We start from the raw sequence: 25,335 nt of genomic DNA on the forward strand, positions 1-25,335 counted from the left end.
GATTGTTTTCACGTATTATCTGACATGGTGACAGCTATAACAAATTTGGAGAAAGCATATTTTTTAGTAAAGTTATGTACTGCAGCTTGATTAAAATACAACTACACAGCATTTTTTTTAGAAGTCTGGATTGCTTCAACTATATTTTGCACGTTGCTTTTGACTGTTGCTTGTGGGGAGAGACATTTCGGTAAACAAAACTAATAGAAAACTTTTAAGCAACCTACTTGCATACTGTATGCGGACTATTGCATGTAAAATTCATGAGCAGTAAATATTGTGCTAGTATCAGTACTGGACCAAAGAAAGCGAGTTGCAAGCCTTTAAAATTATGATGCTTTTTATGCGTCAGATAGACTCAAAAAATTGTAACTGTAGCTGCTCAGGGGGGGACAATCTAATTTTTTGTCATGGGGCCCAAGATTCCTGGTGGCGCCCCTGTTTGTAGTTGAGTAAGATTTGACCATGAGCCTCAATATTTACGGTACTTACTACATTTTGGTAAGTAAGTACCGGTGTGGTTTTTGGCGCATGCGCGTGACGCCCAAACTCTGCCAGTCCCATACAGGAAGCCAGTCATCGTTAAACAACAGGAATGAGATGCTTCCTAAGCCGATCACCATAGTGACAAGCGAGTCCTCCTCCACCTGCTTCGTGCGGCCCGAAGAGTTCAGCTTTGGATCCAGCCATGCCGTCACCACTCACACACCTGCTCAGGTAGATCGAAGACAAACTGTCTTCTTCACAACCACATCTTGGCTCGTTCCTCTGCTGCAAATGTACGCAAAACTCTGTGGATATTCCGCTTATGTCGAACAAAAAAAAAGGTTTCTCGGCGTTAGAGTGTGAAAGCTGAAAAGTTACCTCAACCTTTGATCAAAAAACGTATTTTTTTTAGTTTTAGGTTGGTTTTTTTAAATTGGCGTTTCCATTAAGCACATTTATTTTTCGTAATTTCACTTTTATGGTCGACTGTCTAACAGCTAACAACTGCTGTTGGAGAAAAAGTATAGAAAGAAGCAACAAATAAAGAACGGTGAAGTTCTTTTACTCATCCAATATTTGTGAAAAATTTACCAAAGCAGCTCGGTCTTCATGAAGAAAAAATCTCCGTCACATTAAAAAAAAGAAAAGATATCGAACAGAAATTCACCTCTGAGTGCTGCTGTAAATATGCCAATAGGGGGCAGTGTTGTGCAAAATTAAAATCAAATTTCTTCACAACGACAAGCAACTTCCTGCTAGGAAATAAACATGGCGCCACTTCAGGACTTTCAGTTGTGTAGGCAGATGTATATTTTAAGCTTTTAAACAGGATATTAGAATATAAAGTTAATAAAAACACAATATGATGCTGATTGAGAATCATGTGAATGAAGTATATGGATATTTTGGGGCATTATCTGTTGCATGATCTCAATATATTTATATTTATATGTACATACATAAACATAAATAGAGTCTCCATTTTGGTTAGAGTTTTTATCAATAATCATTTTTTTGCGGATGAGAGGCCAAAACGCATAAAAGTTTATTCATTTTCCTAGATTATGTGTGGACTAGGCCTAAAGGAAAGTCTCTCTTCCTGGAAGCAGAGCATCAAAACATGAGGGATGACTCAAGACTTTTGCACCAAACTCCATCAGGACATTGTGTCCTACGGACCGGGATCAGAAACCGATGCCTCAGAGGGACATCTCACGTAGTTTTGAGTTTCCTCAGATGGAAACCTTCTACATCCAGAGCTGCAGTACGTCGTGTTCCTGACTCACTGTGTAACCCTACACCCTCTGCACTTCACCGACTCCCTGTAGCTCAGACAATAGACTTTAAAATAGGGATGTTAGTTTATAAATCACTGAATGGCTCAAAGATCTGCTCGTGTTGTATCAACGTTCCAGACCTCTCAGGTCTTCTGGTTCTGCTCTGCATCCCCAGAACCAAATGAGGAGAAGCAGCATTCATCTTCTATGCACCACAAATCTGGAACAAACGTCCAGAAAACTGCAAAACAGTCGAAACACTGAGTTTCTTTAAATCACAGCTAAAAGCCCACCAGTCTAGAGTTGATTTGATTAGCAGGAAGTGGAAGATTAGCTGTGTTTTCATTGTACACATAATTCCACAAATTGGAATTTTGAAAATAAATTTTCAAAAAAGCTCAAATTTTTTGACAAAAAGTTAGGATGAGATATTTTTTTTTGGCTGTATTTAAATTTGTGTATTTTGCTAAACTGCAATGGAAAACAGTTATTTTGCATCACGAGTCACATGATCAACAACCAGATGTTATCACTGGTGGAAAAGACGAAGAAGACAACAGGAAGTGGTAGATCTTAGGGAAGCCTCAGTCACACTGTATAGTTAAAGCCCTTATAAAATATCTAAAACACAGAAGGTTAGCTGAGAGAATTTAATATATTTACATATGTGTTTATTTTTTGTTAGATAAGGGTGTTGAAGATATAGAATTAGTTAGTTTTGCGGTTGGACCTCAGTTCAGTTTATGGTGTTAATGCACAGAGACTGTAAGCTAAAAATAAAACGCTACAGAAGAAAAAAGAAGTGGAAGAAGGAGGAGGATAATGATGATGGTGGCGCTTCGAGTTTTTAATGACTTATTGCATGAATGAACTTATGAACGTGGGATTTAAATTAAAATTTTTAGTTAATGGACACGATGTAATTGTGTTAGCGGATTATTGTCAATCTTTGCACACATTTGTAGCAGAAAGTGATCAATGTGTCTGATCGTCTTCGCTTGATAATTTGGCAAAATGTGATATCTATTGTTTGTTTCTGGTGCAAAGCACTTTGAACAAATAAACTTGACTCCGCAGATCCACACCAGGCCGGGACAGCACCAGCTCTCTCAAATGACCACCGTGTTGAACCCCCCTGCGCCTCCGCCGCCGCCTCCAGCTCCACCCACTCCTCCTGTGGGGCCCCCGGCCTCGTCCCCACTCTCCCCGCTGTCGCCCACCATTTCGCTGCTGGAGGAAGGAGATCTGCGCATCGTGGACCCTTGCAAGGACCTGTGGGGTTCTCGGGGTTACGAGGATTACAGACGCGCCGGTGCGACCAGGACTATGGTTGGGGGCCTGACGGGCGGCGTGGTGGTCGGCGGCGGCGGGAGCCTGCAGGACAAGTCGGAGCTGTGCGTGGTTCGCTTTGAGAAGGAGCTGGCGGGCGTGGGGCCGGCCGGCTGCGAGGTCACCGTGAGTCTGGACAGCAAAGCCTCCCAGCGCCTGTCCTCGTCGTCCCCCACCTGCATGTCCATGCCCAACGCCGTGTCCGGAGTGTCCTCAGGTGCCGGCTCGCCACAGGAGCCCGCCAAAGGCTCGCCGTCCCCCTGCTGCATCCACGCCTCCCGGACTCGTAAGAGAGGCGGGGCCGGCGGCAGCGACCCGGGCGCCATCTCGCCGGACGACGACAGCCCGTGCCCCCAGGCGTCGTCGTCGTGCTCGTCTCGCTGCGTCTACTGCCGCTCGGTGTTCAGCGCCTCGGAGAACGGGCGGGGCCGCTGCAGGGACGCCCCCGACCCGGCGCTGCACTGCCTCCGCCAGTGGACCTGCGTGTGGTGCGCGGAGAGCCTGCTGTACCACTGCATGTCGGACTCGGAGGGGGAGTTCTGGGAGCCCTGTTCGTGCGATGACTCAATGGGGGGCCACCCACACCCGCTCTGCTGCGCCCGCTGGTTGGCCCTGCTGGCCCTGTCGCTCTTCGTGCCCTGCATGTGCTGCTACCTGCCTCTGCGCGCCTGCCTGCGATGCGGGGAGAGGTGCGGCTGCTGCGGGGGGAAGCACAAAGCGGTCCGATGAGGCCAGGCTGAGGGGCGGGAGGGCTTCCCTGGACCGGGTGAACCCATCACCCGACGGTGGTTCTCCAAAGCCCCGCAGCTTTCCACTGATTTCAGCTCTTTCTCTTTTCAGCCGGGAGCCTTCCTCGACGGTCCAGGTGCTCTGCACTCTGACTGGGCTCTCTGGGAGTCATCTGGAGCCTTCGTAGTGGATTCACTGGGGCAGCGCACTGCAAAAACTCCAAATCTTACCATGTGTGTTTTTTTTCATCGTGTATCTACTGCAAATATCTTAGTACACTTGCTTGGTTTTTCTACTTATACTGCTTCAAAAAACAACCCAGGCACTTAAAAAAAAACACCCAACCATTTTTTGGTGTCTGGAAAACCTACATTTGACGGGTGTCACCTAGCAACCCCAGCCCATCGCCTAGCAACGCAACTCCAGCACGATTGGTGAGCTGTTGGAACGGTTGCTGGAAAAGAGAAATGTTTTGTTGCTGACGTGCTATTCAGGAACCACTTGCCACATTCCTGTTGGTTGTGTAGGAGGCCCTACTTCTGCTTTTCAAAGATGTTTGTATGGTCACATAATTGCAGCCATTTTTACCTGCGATAGTGAAAGTTGATTTAGTGGGAGTGGCCAGCAGCAGCTTATTTGGATTTAAAGTGTCAGAGTCCATAAAACAACTCATTCTGACCAGAAAAACTGACCACAGAAAAATCACTTTATCTAAGAATGATTTTGTGGAAAAAATATAATGAACATGTTTTATAAAGTTCATGTCCTAAAACATAAAAGTTCAACTTTAAAATAAGACAAAACTAACTTACAAGTAACATTTCAGCATGATATTATGGCTGCAGCTAACAATTATTTTAGTAATCGATTATTCTATCAATTAAACGGAATAAAAACACGTTGGCCAAGCCAAAGAGGCTTATTGTGCTTATTTAGACATCGATGTCAAAACATTCTTAAAAATATATTCTATGTGCTTTTAGTAAAGGCATTCCAGATTTCATGAGTGTCAAATTACTTTAAAAAAATTAAAGAATAATTCAGGAGTTCAAATCTTAAAAAATTTAAAAATTGCCCTTTAAAATGTTTTTTTAAGCTGCTAATCTTTTATATTTTCTGGCATCATTAGCCGCCAGCAGCCACATTTTTATAGCGTTAACAGTCTAATGATCAGTTTAGGAAACATTTATTCTATCAATTAATCAAATAATCATTTAAAAAGAGTTGGTACATTCAGCAGATTTTTCATTTAACCACTTAAACGTATTTTATACAATATTAGAAATCCATAAAAATGCCAATAAACAAATGATTGCAGGGCTGATTTGTTCATTATTGTTATTGTCTTATTAACAGGTTACTAATTGGATGGCAAAAACTGCTAATAAGAAATTTTACAGCATTTGAATCAGTTGAAACTAAAACCTGAGGAGTTCTGAGTAGAACATGTTTACAGACAGAAGATTTTCTTTATCTTCAATGCAAAATGTATATATTTTGTTTACAGGTTTGGCTTAATTACTGCTCTGATTGTGTTGTTCTTTCAGCAAACAGCATGTTTTAGAGTGTATACTCAAGTTAACGATCAATTACTAAATCAGTTAATGATTAATTCAGTAATCGTTTCATTACGATTAATCCAATTATTCATTCCAGCTCTACAATGTATAGGAGCTTCTTTTAAGAGAATAAATCCTTAATATTGATGGAAATGTTCAACTGGCAGATTTTTACACTTATAATAAGGATATTTTTCCTGTTATAAATTAAATAATCTGCCTGTGGAACTTTTTTACTTTTTTAAAATCAGTATTAAGGAATTATGGCCTTAAAACAGGCTCATATATCTTGCTAAAAAGCTACTTGTGAGAAGGTTTTGTCTTATTTCAAGCGTACCAAGATGTTTGCACTAGAAACTAAAAAATACTTGGTAAGGTTTTGTGTTTTTGCAGTGTGGCTGATTTAGCCGTCAGCTTGTCAGTGACGTTAGCAAAGAAGGAGGTTTTGCAGAAGCAACAATGGTGTGTACACTGTTTCAAATGTCCGTTTGTTTTGGTTTTTTATTTAGAAAGAAAATCTTTAAAAAAAACAACAACAAAAGATGTTTATATATATGATTGTTATAATTTTAATTGGTATATTTTATTAAATGTAAAACACATCGACGGAATCCCCAAACACACACACACACACACACACACACACACCACATTTTCACAGAGCTCCTGGGGAAGTTATTTGTTTCATGTTGAACAGACGTCACCCTTTACCTCTAATTTTACCTCAGATGTTTCTCAAACGTGGGTTAGAGATAAAAACAAACGGGGGGTTCAGAACGAGAAAGCACAAACGCGTGCAGTCTTCATCAAACATCTGAGACCACGAGCTCCGTCTTCTGGTTGAAGAGTAAAATGCAAACAGGCAATTATTGTTGAGGGACGCCGCAATGACAACTACAAAGACTTAGTGCGCTGAATTTTGTTTCAACAGAGCCGGTCCAAAGTTTTCTGGGGCCTTAAAGTGAACTTTTAGGGGGCCCACTTCCTGTCACGCCCACCAGCCACTACTGATTGTTTCAATCAGGGCTGTTTCCAGCTTTGGGGTTTTTGCACACATCCATTTTTGATTAGTCTTTATGTAATAATTTTTAACCTTCTATCATCCAGAACTGTTGGTTTTCATTAGCAGTAAGCTCCAAACTCACAGCTTGAAATTTATCACTCTGTCAGTGATTAATCAATATCAGAGTTTAAATATTGGAATAAATTAACTTTGACTATGTTCTAATTAACCAGTACTGTAATAAAACTATAGAGAATTTTATTTAGATTTACAACTAGTAAACTCACCAAGTGGTAAAAGGAAATTGTAGCAGTTAAATAATTTAGCAATTCCTAAATTATTATCAAATTGAAAAATGGGATTTCTAGATAAATGTTCAGGATGTGAAGTGAAGTAGTTTTGTGGGCCCCCAGATTGTTTTTGTGGTCCTAAGGAGCGACTTAGTTTGTTTATATTTTGGGCCGGCTCTGTTTTTTAAGCAGTAAACATCTCTTTGTCGCTACTTCACCATTAAGTTTTGATAAAAATCATAAAAACTGTCATCCCACTCCTAGTGAATCAGACTAGGTGCTGAAATAAATTAGTTTTGTCCTGATTTCTCCTCTGTGGGGCTAAAAAGTAAAACAACTGACTAAATGTTTCTATTCCGCAGCAATGTTCCAACGTTATTTGGCTTAAAAATGACCAAATATCTGATAGCTGCACATAAAGACTAATTTATCCCAAAGTAATTTTAAAAGTACATTGGATTGTCCGTATTTTGTTTATCTGAGGTGTTTTCTTCATTTAAATTCATGCAGTTTGTCTCAGTCCCAGCTTCAACTAAAATGTCAAAGGATTTCCCAGAGAATCAGAAGAACTTCAGTGTAAAAAAGTAAGAATTCAAGTTATGGAAATGTTGGACAGTAAATAATGAAGTTTATCTGATATGTCGAGGGCCAAAAGTGCCACAATTCAATACAAAAGTTGAGAAATAAATATTTATATAAGTAATAAAGTAAATAAAACTGAAACACATATAATTAATTAACGTTTATATTTTGCATTTCATAGTCTTGTGTTGCAGCACAATGGGAATTTTTTTTATCTGTCATTCTTACGCATCAAAGACAGTGGGCGGGGCCAACACAGCAAAATGCAATCTGATTGGTCTGCAGTTGAGTTGCTGTGCAAATTGACCAATCAGCTTTTAGAATCTATTCATGAAACGTTGCTGTTGAAATGTAGCACAGGAAATATTAAATAATTTGATAGATACTGAAATTATTATGATTCAACATATATTAACAGATTTTAGTCACTTATTTTTACATTTAGTTAGTTTAACTATTTCCATCTAATAGTTTTATTTAATTGCATTTTGTTTATCCAATTACCACAGATATAAGTGTAATCTTAATCTCAGATTAAAGTTCTTATGATTTGCACACTTAATTGTGTAAATACATCTGACACATCTAACTACATTATTCTGTAATTTATTTATAACAGTTCTATTTAAAGTTATCACAAAAACTTTAAAAGTGAATAAAATTTTAATCAACATTTCAACTGTTGACGGAATCAATGAATTTGATTTTAATAATCAAATGCAATTAGTACATTTTATTTTTTAAATTATCACAAATAAATCTTAGACACTTTTTTTGTCTTAACTATGAATGTATTTTTCTTAGTTTTAAATTATATTTATAAAAAAAATATGAATACTTGAATTCAAATAACTTAAATTATTGACACATTTGAATAATTATGCATATTTATTCATTTAATACTTTATTTTAATTTTATTTTAAACAATATTTTTATGTATTGGATAGTGGTGGTTTTTTGTCCTCGATACATAAAAACTAATGAGCACCAAAGAATAAAAGTCCCAAAAGCCTGCAAGGGTCTGTGGATTTCTGAAATCCAGGATTCCCATAAAAGAAAAGAAAAAACATAAAAAAAATTTTTGGCAGGATGAGACTTCCAGAAGCTTAGATTTAGAGCTTTTTTTTTCTTCTTCCCCAAAGTGACTTAAAAACAGCGGGGTTCACTCAGGACACGCTCACAACGAACGCAGAAACTAACATCCGGGTCTCAGTGACCGATCGTAAACGAACCGTTAGTTTGGCGACCGACATCATCTCCAAACAAGCATCCGGTCTCAGTCGGTCCCCCGATCATAAACTAACCGTTCGTATTGACGCACCAACGACTTCTCCGATGAAACATCCAGGTCTCAGACGATTCTTCCGATTGTAAGCGAACCGTTAGTTTGATACTCTATCCCCAAACCAACATCCGGGTCTCAGTCGGTCCCCCGATCGTAAGCGAACCGTTAGTTTGAGGCACCAACATCTCCAAACAAACATCCGGTTTCAGTCGGTTACCGAATCGTAAACGAACTCTTCGTATTGACGGACCGACGCTTTCCCCAAACAGTCGGTCACCCGATCGTAAGCGAACAGTTAGTTTGAGGCACCAACATCATCTCCAAACAGACATCCGGTTTCAGTCGGCTACCGAATCGTAAACGAACCTGACGGACCGACGCCTTCCCCAAACATCCGGGTCTCAGTGACGCACAAACACCGTCCCCACTAATCTGCGACCCTGCGCACCACAAACCACACCGTCGAGCCCCCTGACGGTGCAGATTTAACCGAACCAGTAAAGCCATTGCACCCAGTTTCTGGTTCAGAAGAGTTCAACTCTGACAGTCATGCAATCACAATGCAGGTCCCATCCTTACATCTTAATAAATGTGCCTTTTGATTTGAGTAATCAATAACTTTTGATTTCAAAGTAACTCTGTATTAAGTACTTTTCCTTGATTTTTGGGGGTCATTGATTTCTGCCAATGAGCATATTTTCACATGTACGTATTTATTAGTTTCAAAGTAATTATTGAGATATGACCTGTTTATTTATTTATTGAGATATTTATTCTGATTCTTTATTTTTTGAGACAGGTTTTTATCTTCTGTGCTGTCTTACTTCTGACTTTGTGCCAATGTGCTGCTTTGAGGTGTTACATATCGTGGGTTTGTATCATTATTAAACCCTCACTCTATATTTTAAATCTGAGTTTTATTTTCTTACATGCATTATTATTTGACAAAAACACCCATAGTTCAAACATTTCACTGAAGTGCCAAGATTTGTGTTCCATCCAGTACAATGATAGCATATTTATTCTTCTCTCAGCAGGTTTTCTTTTGTATCTTTGCAGATCGATGGAGATATGGAGAGAAATTTGGTCCAATAATTTTTTTTAGTAAAGAACACTTTTCAAAAATGGTAATATGAAAAAAATAAACTTCAAAAATAAAACTTTGAAAAACTTCTCAATCAAAAGATATGTGCTGGTGTAAAATACAATCTATATGCAGTAGATGAACTCAGATTGATTTTTTTTTTCCAGATTAAATTTTTTTCAAATTATTTTTCAAATTTCAATTTTTAAAATTATTTTTGATAATTAAATTTTTTCAAATATTTTTTTTAAGATTTTATTTTTCCTAAATTTATTTGATCAAATAATTGTTTTAGATTTAATTTTTTATAAAAACATTTTTAGATTCTGTTGCATACACATAGTAAATTACTCTCAAAACTTATTGTTTGAATGAGAAATTTTTCAAAGTTTTATTTTTGAAACGCGTTTTTTGGTTGCAATAATATTGGAACAAATTTCTTTCCGCATGGAGAAAGTAAAACCTGCGACTGTAAACGGCGATTAACGGGTTCAAAAGTCCCAAGGAGAAGAAATCCTTTTGCAAAATTACAAAATATTTTTGGTCTACTTTCTTGCACAGATATTTTAACACACCTGAAATAAGACAAAGTTAACTTGCAAGTAAGTTTTCAGCAAGGTATAGGAGCTGTTTTACAGTCAATAAATCCTTAATACTGATTTTTTACAATATCCAAGAATTATTGACCTAATTATATCGTTCTGAAAAGTTACTTGATTTGTCTTATTCCAAGTTAACCAAGATATTTACACCAGAAAATGGACCAAAAATTCTGGTAAAGGTTTGGTGTTTTTGCAGTCACTTTGCTGAAAACATGTGCTGCCTTTTATGTTTGAGGATCTCCGTGGATGTGAGCTTCAGATCCTCATCACAGACGTCGCAGTGATAGACCCTCGTCAGACTCGACTTTCCGGATGAGTCGGACTTTCCGTCTCCCGATTCTAGAAACAGACCCATAATTAGTCTCAGGCTGCTATTATCTGCAGGTGCGTCAGGTAAAAGAAGCAGGAATCAGTTGAATGAATTTCCTGACCTTCCTCTGCCTCCTGCCGCTCTCCGGCGGGCCTGCAGGAAGCTTCGTGATGCATCCGCTCCAGAGGAGTCAGAGGCATGTAGAGGTCACAGTTAGGGCAGCTCCAGAAGGACCGCAAACACTCGCTGTAGAGATCCTTTGAATCCTGGAAGTCGTTAAAGAAGGACATTTGTTTATTTTAGAAAAGTTCCTCTGATCTGATGATCGCAGGAAGATGCTGCTCCTTTTAATCACTTTTTTATAATACTGTTCTGGATCAAACTTTTTCCAAATGTGAAAAGTTGTCGTCTGCCTCAGGCGTTTTGTACGGATTACGCCTCCATTTGTTGACAATTCATACCTCAACAAATAATTTACTCCAAAAAATAACCCCAACCAGCATGTTGACTGTCCCAAACCGAGATCAGAACCATAACTAATAGTTAAATATAAATTCATATACATTATGAATTTCAAGGTAACACCTAACCCTTTAAATTTAAATGTAAAATAACATGAGCCTGACATTTTCATAAACATGAAAACACCTGTTAGGAACATGAAGGAGTCTTCAGAAATGTTTACAACTGTCATGAAGTGTCATTGTGTAAATAATGACACTTCAATGCAAAGGTGAAACTTTTAGTGGATTTTTAACTAAAGTTTTTAAGCAACTTTGCATTAAAAGTATCACTATTTACCAAATGATAGTCGTAAACATTCATGAAGACTCAATCATGTTTATGCCAGTCTTATGCAAATAAAGTGTTACCAAATACTGTGATAAATTCCCAAATCATCAAATTTAAATTTAATTTTGAAATCTTGCTCACTCTTGATAAAAATACATGAAGTTTCAAGACAGCTGTTAAGTCAAGTTTCCTTGAGCAGTTTACTGAGGAGTAAACACCATCACTTCACACATTTCCCTCATTTCATCAAAAGTTTTAATATTAATCATAAAAAATCAAAATGTGATGGACATCTCACCTCTGGTTTCTTTTTTTTAAATAACAAAATTTGCTAGAGATTTTTGTTTTTTTTCTGACACTTTTTCATTTTTTAAGTCCTTGAATGACTGAATTTAAAAAAAAAAAAGCAGCCAAAAAAATGGAGAAAAACATTGGAAGAGCTTTTGACAGCTTTTATAACTCCACTTTAAAAGGTTTGAAGAATCTCTGGCTGTTTGTAAATAAATCATAGAGAAATAATTGATGCTTTCATTCCCTTTCTAAGACCTGAAGCCTTCACTTGGAGTGTTGGACGAACTCACAGCGAGACAGTTGTAGGTGAAGAAGCTGGTCACTCTCAGGCCTCCTTTAACTGGATCCGGTTTGGCTTCTGCTCCTGGAAACAGCAGGCTCAGATCTGGAAGCTCAGAGTAAACCGAGTCCGGGTCGGCCTGAGGTCCGACGTACAGGTTCTGGGTCTGGAGAGCCGTGAGTCGCTGAAGGCTGTAACTGACCTGGACAGGAGGTGTCGTTACAGAAAACAACATGAAGGTAAAAGAAAAGAAAACCAGAGGCTGTATTTCACTGAAATGTCCATGTTTTGTACCTCTGTGTAGAGCAGGAAGCGGACGAGGCCGTCGCTCAGCTTCTCCATGTCTCTGCGGGACACTCCCTGTCCAGAGGTGGCGCTCTGTCCTAGCTGAGTCTTCAGCAAACGCTCCCACTCAGACCTGAGACTGAGGGCCTTGGAGAGGACCCTCAGGGCCTCCTCGGGCTCCCGGACCTCCAGCTCCAGCCAGCCGTCCACCACCAGCCGCGTGCAGTCGGCGTTTGTGTCCACTGAGTTGGCCACCAGCAGCAGAGCCTGGTTAGCAATACAACAAGTTTCACCAACTCTAATTTATGACTTTTTAAGATCGTCAATTTGTGAGCAACACAGAATCAATTTACAATTAATTGTTGATTAATGGTTTATTATATTAAAATAAACTAATAACGCCTGATTAGACCTTCTTTCAGTGTTGTAGTTTGGCCGCCACCCAGCAGAGGGCGCCACTTGTCACCCTGAAGCGGAGCCGTTGAGACAAAAACAAAAATGGCGGCTGCACCATTTCAGAACGGTAAAGAGAAACGGTCCAAACAGAGTCCGGTTTGGGATGGAAAATGCACTTTATGCGGTTTTGTTTTGAAATATAAACACTCGAAAAACTCCCTAGGTTATCACCTTTAACAGCGCTTCATTCCGCCGAGCAGCACGGCGGAGCAGCGGCAACTTTATCATCTAAACATCACTGATGTGCTACGAACGCGAGGAGACAGAAAACACCAAGAAGCAAAGATTATTTTGAGTCCTGTCCTAGTTAATTCACTTCATGGAGCGAAATTTAACATTCCTTCAAAAACAACCACAGACTCTACTTTGAACAGTATGTTCATTAGGAATTCAATATTTCACATTTTTTATTCGTTTCATCTTTTAATTTTCTATTCAGCAACTTAAGAGATTCCTTATTTTGTAAAATGTTATAAATATGTCAAATATGAGAAAACCACAGTTTGTCAGTATTTTATTCACCTGACACAAAATGTATAAGTTCAATTATGTTTTTCTTTGTAATGGAGCATAAAATAAACATTTAACCCTTTATGTTATGGAAACACAGTCTGCCCTCTTGATATCAGAGAAAAAAGCATAGGTGGAAAACAATGTTTCCGTAAAATGTTTTCTTATAAGTGAAATAATTTGCACTTTCTATTAATATTCAAGAATTATTTACTTAGAGCAAGCTTCTACATCTTGCTGAAAAACTACTTGTTAGTTTTGTCTTATTTTAGTTACAGTAAGATGTTTACACTACAAACTACACACAAAAGTAAGAGTTTATGGTTTTACAATGTATGGAGTGCTACTTTTCCAGCACTCAGTTTTGCATAAAGGCAAAGCAAACTTAATTTAGCTTCAAAAAATCTTTTCTTTTTCTTCCACTTCACAGCAATGCGCTACTTTGAGTTGATTTATCACATAAATCTCCTTGAAGTTTGAGAGTCTCAAGCTTCAAGGAACTTCTCAGATTTTAATTAATCAGCGGTTTGATCTCCGGTCGTCCCGCCGCTGATACCGACCTGCAGGGCTGGAACCCGGACGCAGTTGGACAAATACGGCTTGTTGGTCTCCAGCAGCGTGACGAAGGCCAACAGCTGGTGTCTGCTGCTGTCCCTCCGGTCCGGTCCTGCAAACCGGAGACGAGGACGAAGACTTTCAATGAGAAGGAGAACCAGCTAATGTTGCAGAGGAAGACATAATTTACTGCACCTCCAATGTACTTAAAAAAATTCTTGGGATTAAATAACAGATAAAATCTATTGATAACGTAAAGCTTTATTTAGACTTGTAGAGTCTGTGTGAAGGGAGAAGAGTTTAAATCAGGGCTGTCCAAAGTGCGGCCTGGGGACCACATGTTATGGCAAAAATATTACAAACAAATTAAAATGTTCTTATAATGTAAAATGTTTGATGCATCATCATTTTATAACCACAATTTATGTGTGAGAAGACATTTATTTAGTGACTTCTACTTTGGTGCCCCAAAATCTGCTTTCATTTTTTCTATTAATTATGGCTAAATACACAAAATTTTGATCCAGAAAGTGACAAAAATTCTTTATTTATATCTGAGATGTTTCCCCCAAAAAAATTACAAATTGGATACATTTCTTTAATAACACACATGTGCAAAATCTTTTTTAGGTTTAGGGATACAATGATTTATTGTTGAGCAGGTATGTTTTAGAAATTATGTCTTTTTTGGCTCACAAGTAATTCTGACTCGACTGTTTTGTGACAGAAAGTTTGAGCCCCTCTGGTTTACATCAAAGGTAATAAATGGCTCAAATCTTTTCTAAACGACCTTTGACATCTTTGTGTTCTCAGGTTCTTGCTGACCTGTTTCTCTGGGTTCGTCCTCGGGAACATGCAGCACCTCTGGATCGCTGGCGAACACGCTGGTCGGGTGCATCACCACGCCCTGCTTGTTCCTGGTGTGGAACACCTACCAGAGTCACAAAACAAAGAAATGTGAACTTCTTGCACCACATTTCAGGTTAAAATCAAGCCTGGTAAAAATGGATCCTAAAATTAATGAATATCTTTGCTGGAACGTTTCAAAGAGAGTTTTCGAAAACTTTTACCTTTCATTTTATTATATTTATTCAGTGGGGAAAAATACCTATAATATAATAAAATAACTGCTTTTAACTAAATCTCAACAGCCACAATTACTGACAGCCCTAACAATTCCTCATGTTGCATGCTAAAGTTTTTTTCTCAGGTTATTTTCTAAAAAAATTAATGGATATAAAAACAAAAGCAGGTTTTAGTGATTTGTTTTCAGCTGCTTCCTGGACTAATTATAAAATATATTCAGCTTTTATAGTTAAAGTATTTTCTATTCTTTTCAAATTACTTTTCATTTCCACAACAGAATGACACTAAAAGTTTCAGATTCCGAATTTTAGGGTCACGATTTGATTCATAAACTATTTTTAATTAAACTTTTCCATTCAAACTGTTTAGAGACTTTGTTTAAATTATGTGATTGACCAGAGGAATAAAATGTTTATTTAAAACAATTATTTAAGGCTCCATGCTGTTTCAAATTCCATCAGTTTATATTTAAACAAAAATAGGTTTGTACAGAAAATTGCCAGTATTAGGTTAGTTTCGCTGCCTGGGTTTTCCATAAATAACAAAAAAAAGAATAATTCAAAATACAAACAGTGGACGAGTAATACAATATAACTCGCTAATGGAAGGACGTGCAACTTAAGAGAATTTTAAAATAAATTTGTATTTTGAATCGATTCAGAATTCTCAGGAATAGAAATCGATTTTTCTCTGTACCTTTTTTTTTTTTAAACTATGCGTAAATATTGATGAGAAAATGTAGCAATCATCTTTTTGAAAATGTTTTGGTTTTCTTTATATTACAAACTAAAAAGAGGAATAAAATGTTTGCTCTTTAAAAATTGGAACAGATTTCCTGTAATATATATTTATAAAGATTTCTAAGATGTGTTTTTTCAAAGTGTTGGGTAATATTTGTGGCTCTAGACCCGTTTTATTTAACTGTTTGAGGACAAAAACGGCTCCTAGGCCAGTAAAGGTTGCAGCCAGCTGATCTGGTCAGACTGGGAGGTTTCCGTTCGCCGGTGCAGCAGGAAACCGGACCTGATCCGAGTCTTTCCGGGTGGTGTTGTGCTCGTCAGGGAGCGCCAGCTGAGGGTAGAGTCCTCGGCAGAGCAGCAGCTTCAGCAAAGCTTGGTGCCGCGAGGACAAGTCCTGACTGGCGCCAACGGCCTCCTGCAGCTCTGAGACGTTGTGACGTAATTTAAACTTCACTTCCTATTTGAAGACAAACAGAAACAGTTCTTAGATTCCCAGATGCACTCAAATATTTACATCTCTAACATCTTCAGGCTGTAGTTTTAAGAAGATGTTAAAGGTGAGATATTATGCTTCCTTGAACAGGTTAAGATGGATCTATGGGTAAAACATGTTTAAAACTTTTTTTCCCACAAAATCATCCTTAGATAATGAGATTTTAATCTGGTCAGTTCTGCCTAATTTGAGCCGTTTCAGGGCCTCTTGTCACTTTAAATCCAAATTAGCTGCTGCTGGTCACAATAACACAGTTTGATGGACGATAAATTGTTCCAGAAGTTATTGTCATAAACGATAATATTATTGTTTTGAGACCATTTTTAAATAACAGTAATGACATAATAATGCAACAACACATTCTCAAAAATCAATAAACTTTAAATTCTAACGAACATTTAATACTGGAACTGGAAGACATTTTAAATGTCCAAGATAAATAAACAAAACAACAAAGAAAATGAAAATGCTGGTTGAGACCAAAGCGAAGAGAGAAAAAAAATAGAAAAACAATAAATCATGCAAATGGAAATTATTGAGCTCATTTTAATTTGCGATTAATAGATTTACTGCGACAGGTCCGTCCACGCCAGCAACTCATCGTTTACGCTCACACATAAAAATGGCTGCAAACAGAGGCGCAAATATACAACCACAAGTCCTTAAAAAGTATTAGTGGAGCCTCCTGCACAACCAGCAAGAATGCAACGAGTTTCTGGATGGTGAGTCAACAACAAAACACTTGTCTTTTCCAGCAGCCATTGGACAGCGCATACAGTGGTAGAACCAGCTGACCGAACATACTGGAGCTCAACCTGGGTTACTATATAACAGGGCAGTGGCTGCTGACTTGTGAAGTTACATTCAGGAGGCTTTTGAAATGGCTCATTTTCCAGACACAAAAAAACATGAACTTATTGTCAAAAAACAGCCAGGTGTTTTTTTAAGTGCTTGGATTGCTTTTAGAAGCAGTAGAGACACAAATGGAAGTACAAAAATGTGCAAAATGTGAATCTTGCACAGCAGGTCCCTTGTAAGTTTGATGTTTTTGACTGTGTCGGCTGTTGAACAACAGATGCTCACCTGGATGTCCACCTCCTGTCCCTGTCCGTCCTTGGACTTCCTGCCTTTGCCTCTGTCTTCAGAGTCTGATGCTGAGGAAAACTCTCCGTCTTGGCCCTCCTCTAGCCGCAGGACTTTACGTTTGGTCCCCTCCTGCTGCTCATGGTGTCTTTTCAGCTGATGCAGCTTCTTCCTCTCGGTGAACCTCTCCCTGCGCTGCTTGCGGTCGCCACTGGAGGGAGCCGTGTCCTCTGACTCCAGCAGGCCATGACTTCTCAGCAAGTTCTGCAAACCACCAAAGAAGCTTTATGGAGGAGGAAGTTAACTAAAAACATTGGGATGATGATGAGGAGGAACTTGCCTTGAACTGTCTGCGCAGGTTGACCATCTCATAAAGCCGTTGCTCCTCCAAGCCTCTCCTCCTGCACCACTTCCTGGAGCCGCCGCCTCGCTCTCCTTTTACCTGTTGAGCTCAAACCTCAGTCACACCAAACAATCAATCTGTTCATGTCAGGAAGCCAGCAGCATGTGGCGTCTCCACGCACTGACCTCCACCCAGGCGTTGAAGGTGTTGAGCAGGGTAAAGGGGTCTCCCTGGTTGCTGTGCAGGGGCTGGCAGGATGTTTTGCAGTCCGGGTTCTGCTGCGAGCTGCGCAGGAACGGTGACTGGACACTGAGGGCGGCTGCGATGGTCAAAACGGGCTCCACCAAGTTAAACAGAGAACCAAGAACCAGCATCTTCCCTGCAGGATGAAAATTTAGTTTTTGTGCAAAGCAGGAAAAAACAAAAAAAAAAAAACTTTCTTATAGACTCTCCTGGAATTAATTTATATGCTTTATTCTCCAGAGGATTTATGTCTGATGGATTAATATTTATTTTCTATCTGATTAACCATTTTAAATTTAAGTGGTTTTACACCATTTTTTGGGGACCATAGTTACAATATTTGTTACATTTTCAGCTGCTGCAGTTCGCTTTCACACAGCACTGACTCAAACGCACTAAACTATTTCAGGAATCTGTTCCACTCCTCACCTGTGGGGGCGCTGCATCAAGAACCACTGAAGGAAATAACATAAAAACCTCTGAAGAAGACAGTGATTATAACTTCCTTCTTCACAAAATATAAACAAAAGTGGAGTGGTGGCAAATTTTAGCAGTTGTAGAATTTCTATTTTGTATTTGGTAAAAAGACCAGAAGCCATTTCTGCCACTCACATGTTTGTTATGGTTGTATTTACCCAGAATGCCCTGCAATGCAGTCCACTTCCTGGTTTTGGAGTGGTCTCTGGTCCGCATGGTGTTCTAATACGCATTCAAACCGCACTAGAGTTCACTTTAATCGAACCAAGACCTAGGCTAGGGTAGATTCAATAATCGGTCCATCATAATTAATCCGATTAATCATTGCAGCTCTAGATTTGAGGACAGCAGAGAAAAAATGGGGATGTTTGAAGAATAAGAGTCTGATAAACGTGCAAAACTAAAACCATGAAGGCTTTTCTTTCTGAAACCTTCATGCTAACATGCAAACATTAAAAACTGAGCAGTCTTGTGTGGATAATCTTACCTATAACAACATCAACAGGCAACTGAGCCAACAGTTTACCAATGGATGTAAGTTCACCACGACTGTCTAGCGCCCCCTGCTCCTTCAGGTATGTAACTGCAGTCTGGATACTGGCCGCTGGAGGAGGATCAATGAAGACAAACGAAAGCGGATCTCCCAGATCCATACTTTTCATCTGCAGCGACACGGACGTCTTACTGAAACTTGAATTCTAACATGAAATCTTCATGTTTATCAGGATGCTCCCACCTGCAGGACCAAGGAGTCCAGAGCCACTCTGTGGATTTCAGGGACCGGATACGGAGCGAAGGCGTTGTAGTCCGACTCCGAGTAGAGGCGGTAGCAAACACCAGGACCTGTGCGACCGGCTCGACCTTTCCTCTGCTCGGAGCTGGCTCGGCTGATCCAGAACTCCTGCAGGCGCTGCATCTTAGCCTTTGGGTCGAAGCTCATCTCCTTCACCTTTCCTAAAAACAAAAACCCACGGAACCAGAAAAGGCGCCGTTCAGAAGGTATGGATATGTTCACACAGCATGCGAAAACAAAACCAAATCCGCTTTTTTTTCCCCCACATGTGACCTATATCTGACTTTTTGGTGTCTCAAAGGGTGAAATTATTGTTGTTGATGGTAATAACGTGTAAATAATTGCACAGTCAATGATGAAAATGTGAAGTTTAAGCATCATTTAATGTGGGGATACTATAATGGTTTAACTGAGTGGAGATTTAAATGATTGTATGTTGATGTGTATGAGAGGAGCAGGAAATCACAAGATATTTGATCTTCTACCTGCTTCTTTTTGTCAATTGTGTAAAACTGAATGTCTATTTGGCTTACTTTTTTCTATTGTCTGTTCAAAATAAGTAAATACAAATTATGACTGAACATTCAAACAGATTTTTCTTTAAAATTGCAGTAGGAAGGTCCACAAAAGTCATCGCTATTAATTGTGATTTCTTTATTTTATTTAAGCTTTCTTCGTCTTGTTATGATCTTGCTGAAAGCCGATCATAACAAGACGGTTTCCAGCGTTCAACGTTAACGCTGCTGTCTGACGTTAAAGTTCTTCTGCGCATGCGCATACAAGAGGGCGTCTAAATTCGTTACATATGGCGCCTGCAACTCTAAACTGAACTGATTAAAAGTGGTGCTCACTTGTAGAATGTAACGCTTAAAATTATATTTGTAAGAGTGTTACGGTCACTGACCTCTGGGGGCTCTCTTCATGAGAGAGCTCTTTCTTTTGCAAAACAGTATTTGTCAGCGTCGCCATGTTGGGACCGAGGGGCTACGCATGACACAATTACATAATTTTACCGCGTATTTCCCCCTTCCTGTGACATTACTTTCAAATTAAACGACTAAAAATATTCTCAAACAAATTTCGGGTCTGACGTCAATTCATAGTTCCCATTCCGATGTAACTGAAACGTTACTACTGCTAACTAACACGTAAATACTGTTGATATCACTAACCTTATCTTTCGCAAGACGATGAGTATCCGTGAATTTTCCAGGTACCGAAAGTACAGATGCATCGCATCGAGTCAGAACGGAAGTTGTCTGACGTAATAGTGAAAAGGCCTAACGACCTATTAGCCCCTAGCTAATGGTGTTAGCTCTGTGAACGTAGCCTTTGACGTGAAAACTGAGAGGAGGAACAGTAACATACCTGAATCCACAACAAACCGGACCCCATCTATTGTAACTGAGGTTTCAGCGATGTTGGTGGAGATGATGCATTTTCTTACACCAGGAGGAGCGACGTCAAACACCTGCGGAACGTCATCAGTTCAGAGTTAGACATCAGAAATTTTCTCTTTTATTTAAAACATGTTCCGATGGCGCTCACCTTGTCCTGCTGAGTGAGAGAGAGGGTGCTGTGCAACGGCAGGACTATCCAGCGCCGAGTGTGAGTGGCGTAAACCTGACAGGCCTCCTGGATGTTGGAGATCTCCGCCACGCCGCTGAGGAAGAGGAGCAGGTCCCCACGCTCCTCTGGAGGGTAGCGCTGATCGATGCCCTGCAGGATGCGCAGGTACGGCCTGGGATCCAGCTTCTCTGAGCGAGAGGGCTGCTCCTCAGGGGGGATGGGCTGGTAGATGACCTGGGTGCAGAAAACAGAGCATCACTTCTCTCAACAACGCGACACCTTGTTTCAATAACGAGCAGAGTTGGGCTGTGACAGGTACATTTACTATGCCGTTTTTTTTGTTGTTGTCTTACTTTTACCTGAGTAATTTTATTATGAAGTACCGCCATAGGTGGGTACTTTTTGAAATTGAAAATAGTTAACTTTCAAATTTTTGTTTTAGCATTTTTTTTTTTTTACTTTTCAAACTCAGAAATTTTTCTTTTTCCTGCTTTCTCCTGAAAATATGAGATTAATCTAAAAAAAAAAAAAAGTTCTGAGTTTTTCCTAGAAATTTTGACTTTTCAAACTCAAAAATATATATATATTTTCTGTAAAATTTCAAAAATTAATCTCAAAATTTCTGAGCTTTTAGGATAAAATTTACTCTTTTTTTCTATGTACAACCAGCCTTACAGACAGTTGTACTGAATGAAGTACAATTGAGCAAACCTTTTACCAAATACATTTTTTAATCTTATTTGAGTAATTTTGTGAATGGCTACTTTTTACTCTTACTTGAGTAAGAATTTGTTGAAGTAGTTCTACTCTTACTTGAGTACAATTTTTGGGTTCTCTATCCAGTAATTTTCAATACTTCTCTTAATGTCCAGGATGTCATTGCAGTTTAATGCCCCTGGTGGAGGATGGGGTCTTTACCAATCTATCCCAGAACGGGCGAGCTGTCCTCGAATAAAATGGCGAATATATATATATAAAAAAATCTTTTCAACTGTTCTCTTACTGTATTTGGATTGTTTTTAGGTTTATGTTAACTAATATGGTTTGATATCTTTGTAACCCATTTTACAGTAAAATGTAAATTGTTTTTTTACGGTTAAATCTTGTATGAAATCAACTTATAACAACTGCATAGAATCTTTTTGTACTGCACAGGATGTATAAAAACAGTCTCTCAATCTATAAAACTATCTAGCTTCAAAAATACCAAATCTGAAGAAATATTTGGAACATGGCACAGTCAAATTGGTAGAGCAGGTTCAACCAGACACCACCGCCCAAACAAAACTCGAACTGTGGTGCAAAACCAGTAATTGTAAAGAAAATGCTGCTGCTAAACAACTCTGACTCGCCCTGGTCGGCCTTTTTATGTTCACCCTGAGGGGCTGTTGTTGACAACAGCTGAACATAACTAATAAAATACCTTGTAATCTAACTTAGTTACTTTAAAAATGAAGTAATTAGTAAAGTCACTATGCTACGTTTTGAAGGTAACTGTGCCATCAATGATAGACAGAACATCTGGCTATGAGGAGGTCTAAAAGAAAAACATCCCTGCACGTCCTGGCTATCTGCTGCTTACCTGAATGGGAAACAGCCTGCCTGGTACCTGCAGCACCGGGGCGCTGCGGAAGTATTCAGAGAAGAGTTTGATGTTGATGGTGGCTGACATGAGGATGAGACGGAGGTCCGGCCGATCGGCCAGCAGGGAGCGCAGGACGCCGAGGAGGAAGTCGCAGTGGAGATGTCTCTCATGGACCTCATCCACGATGACCACCTGATACTGATCCAGGATCTTGTCCTGCTGGATCTGACGCAGCAGGAGTCCCTCGGTCAGGAAGAGCAGCTTAGTGGCTGCCGTCCGAGAAGTCTCGAAGCGGATCTGATACCCAACCTGGAAATGTAGGAATATATTAGGTGACCTATTGTACTTCCTTGAACAGATTAGGATAGGTCTATATGCTACACAAAGCATGTTTATTTCATTTTTGCCCCAAATTATTCTTAAATAATGAGATTTTAATCCGGTTGGTTCTGCCTATATTGACATCCTTTCAGAATGAGTTGTTTTAGGAGGTCGTGTCACTTTAAATCCAAATAAGTTGCTTCTGGCCAAAATGGTTGTGACATTAAAATGGTTGTGAAAAGATACATAATTATGCAATCGTACATCTTTGAAAAGCAGAAGTGGAGCCTCCTGCACAACCAACAATAATGCAGCAAATAGTAGTAGTGTCTCGCCCAGCTCAAAGGTGATGACACTGGATGGTTAAGTGAAATAGGCAGTGCCCATGGGTTGTGACTTCAACAATCAGGAGGATTTTAAAACAGCTAATTTTCCAGACACCAAAAACCATAAACGTATTGCCAAAAAAATGGCTGAGCTGTGTTTAGAACTAGTAGAGACCCAAATGGAAGTGCAAAGAATGTTCAAAAGGTGAATTTTGCAAAAATAGTTACCCTTTAAAGTCAGCAAAAACAATTCAACATCTGTTTTGATTCTTTAACTAGTTTATGAAAGAACAAGATTGAAATAAATAGCAGTTATTAATATTGGTTTGATGCTGATATGACTGATATCAGCCGATACTGATGTTAGTGGCAATATATTGTATATCTCTATTCCAAACTGATGCAATAGAATACAAACTACATCATAAATGGGAGAGTAAATGCAATTCAGGGTTTCTCCCCGGTGCATTATAAGTCTGGCGGGCCACCAGGCTAAACACTGTTTATTTATTTTAGGTAGTTGGGGTTTAGGTGTTGCTGATAATGACTTCCAATAATACATAATTACCTCATTATATTTTCAAGTTTACTGTCAACTTTAAACATCTTAACTCAAAAACACGGTGGGCAGACAACTGCCTAGCACCCCTATCACCGGGTTTACCAAGTTTTCAGGAGGAAAACCGGAATGCGTGTCTTGTTTATTAGTCTAGTAGATGTTAAGAACCTTTATCTCTCTTACGTCCAGGCGTTTTTAAATGTATATTCTGTATGGACCAACCTTGGATCCGTACTGATTGAGGCTCTCAAAGCTGACTCTCTTTGCGAGGGAAATGCAAGCGATCCGGCGGGGCTGGGTGCAGGCGATGTGGTTGAAGCCAGCCGAGAGCAGATACTGGGGCACCTGGGTGGATTTCCCGCAGCCCGTGTCCCCGGCCACCACAATCACCGGGTGAAGCCGCACCAGCTCCACGATCCGATCTCGGTACTGAAAGATAGGCAGGTTCTTCTGCTCCCGGCGGAGCTTGGCCAGTTTCCCAAAGCTCTGTTTCTGGCTGAAGTCCAGGAAGTGCAGCAGAGCCAGGCGGCAGTCCGATACCTCCTGCGGATCTGGTCCCGAGGATCTCTGCCTGCTCCTGGGATCGGACTTCCCCAGTCGCTTCTCGATGTCCCCGGTGCACACGGACACATTAATCCGGTACCGAGCGTCGTACTCTTTAGGAAGCCCCAAATCCACTTTTTCAGAACCTGACATTTTCTTTTCTTTGACATCGTCTCTTATTCCAGACCCAGACATTTCCCGCTTTGCTTTGAATCTCTGGAAACGGTCAAAGAAAGCCCAGAACTCTTTATGCTCAGTGGAGCCAGCCTGAATGTAGTCCTGTTCACGGAAAAATATCTCATCCATCTGGGCTCGGTTCTGCGAACTGCCCCAGTCCCAGCTCCTGCCCCGATCCATGTTTACTGGAGTTTACTGGAAGTTTTCAGCATCCAACTACAGCAGACCGACTGTAGATTGATAGAAACGCAAAACATCAGGTTTGAAAAGACAAACATTTTCTGAAGCCATCACATTGAACGTCAGGCTAACGAGCTCTCCACCGAAATAAATCCGAAATATTTAACTTGTATTAAGTCCACATAAATCAAAGTCGAGGCCGTAACACTGTCAAACAGTTCTACATGTGAACATGCCGAAAAACTATTAACAGATTATGAAAAAGAAATTACTAGGAAATAAAAACGAAAGCGTACAAGTTACACCGCTAACAATAGGGAACAAAAATACGGTAGGACCTTTTCCGGTCCGTGCTCTAAAACAATCCGTCGCTTTTGCGGAACAAATATACTAACCACCGGAAAACACTTTTTTGTATGTGTTTTTGAACCAAAATCTAAGGAAAGTCTTCGAACTTCTGAATTTTGACTTTAATCTCAAAATTATACAATTTTCTCCCAGAATTTAGAAAAAGTTTCAAAACTTTGAAATTCCCTTTTTCCCCCTAAATTCTGAGTAAAAACTCAAAATCGGTTACAAAAAAGTCCCAATTCAGAGAAAACATTTTTTTCCTAGTTTTATCTGGTTAGAAAATACTTAATTTAGTTAGAAACAACCATTCAACTATTGTTAAACAGTCGACAGGGTTCTATGTGGGGTAAACATGTTTAAGAGATATTTCAGCTGCAGTTGCAAAGGAAAAATTCAAAGCAGAAATATTAAAAGTTTGAAACTATCAGTACCTCAGCAGTAGAGAATACACATGGGATAAAGGGTGACTAACATTTTTTATATATAAACATATATATATATATATATAAAAAATGTGTCGCTTTACGTGCCCATTTTCAACACTGAATGAAGAACCTACATGGAGCTCCAAAGATTTTCTTACACTCCTCTAAAATTTATTGTTGGGGGGCGGGGAAGGGGAATTTTGACAATTTTTTTTATGTCAAACACTACAGTTCATTGTTGCTAAACTTAAATTTAAGGCACCGTTGTGATGCCTTTTTTCCACACAATTAGGAACATACCTGAAAACTATGATGGAAAATAAACATACTGCATA

The 25,335-nt window shown here is 39.5% G+C and overlaps 2 protein-coding genes across 2 annotated transcripts; one reads left to right on the forward strand and one right to left on the reverse strand.

The window, feature by feature from the left end:
* The first annotated feature begins 465 nt into the window (after window positions 1-465).
* LOC122832593 (sprouty-related, EVH1 domain-containing protein 3-like) lies at window positions 466-9,450 on the forward strand. The gene is made up of 2 exons (XM_044119492.1): window positions 466-717; window positions 2,841-9,450. The coding sequence occupies exons 1-2, from the start codon at window positions 466-468 to the stop codon at window positions 3,819-3,821; spliced, it is 1,233 nt and encodes a 410-aa protein (XP_043975427.1). The 3' UTR covers window positions 3,822-9,450.
* dhx34 (DEAH (Asp-Glu-Ala-His) box polypeptide 34) lies at window positions 9,442-24,586 on the reverse strand. Its single transcript, XM_044119490.1, has 16 exons — window positions 23,547-24,586; window positions 22,116-22,427; window positions 20,513-20,767; window positions 20,333-20,435; window positions 18,908-19,125; window positions 18,659-18,833; window positions 17,637-17,830; window positions 17,449-17,550; window positions 17,109-17,372; window positions 15,816-15,989; window positions 14,532-14,637; window positions 13,712-13,818; window positions 12,195-12,452; window positions 11,911-12,102; window positions 10,659-10,803; window positions 9,442-10,566 (listed from the first exon to the last, which is right to left on the reverse strand). The coding sequence occupies exons 1-16, from the start codon at window positions 24,222-24,224 to the stop codon at window positions 10,424-10,426; spliced, it is 3,426 nt and encodes a 1,141-aa protein (XP_043975425.1). The 5' UTR covers window positions 24,225-24,586; the 3' UTR covers window positions 9,442-10,423.
* Between the last annotated feature and the right edge of the window lie 749 nt (window positions 24,587-25,335).

This window comes from Gambusia affinis, linkage group LG06 (genome assembly GCF_019740435.1).
Source record: "Gambusia affinis linkage group LG06, SWU_Gaff_1.0, whole genome shotgun sequence".
Lineage (NCBI taxonomy): Eukaryota > Metazoa > Chordata > Actinopteri > Cyprinodontiformes > Poeciliidae > Gambusia > Gambusia affinis.

Coding starts and splice junctions, on each gene's coding strand:
- dhx34 (XM_044119490.1), bottom strand. CDS start 24,224: ATGGATCGGGGCAGGAGCTGGGACTGGGGCAGTTCGCAGAACCGAGCC. Junction 20,768..22,115: donor GCAGGCTGTTTCCCATTCAG/GTAAGCAGCAGA, acceptor TTCTGCACCCAG/GTCATCTACCAGCCCATCCC. Junction 20,436..20,512: donor CTCTCACTCAGCAGGACAAG/GTGAGCGCCATC, acceptor GACGTTCCGCAG/GTGTTTGACGTCGCTCCTCC.
- LOC122832593 (XM_044119492.1), top strand. CDS start 466: ATGAGCCTCAATATTTACGGTACTTACTACATTTTGGTAAGTAAGTAC. Junction 718..2,840: donor CCACTCACACACCTGCTCAG/GTAGATCGAAGA, acceptor TTGACTCCGCAG/ATCCACACCAGGCCGGGACA.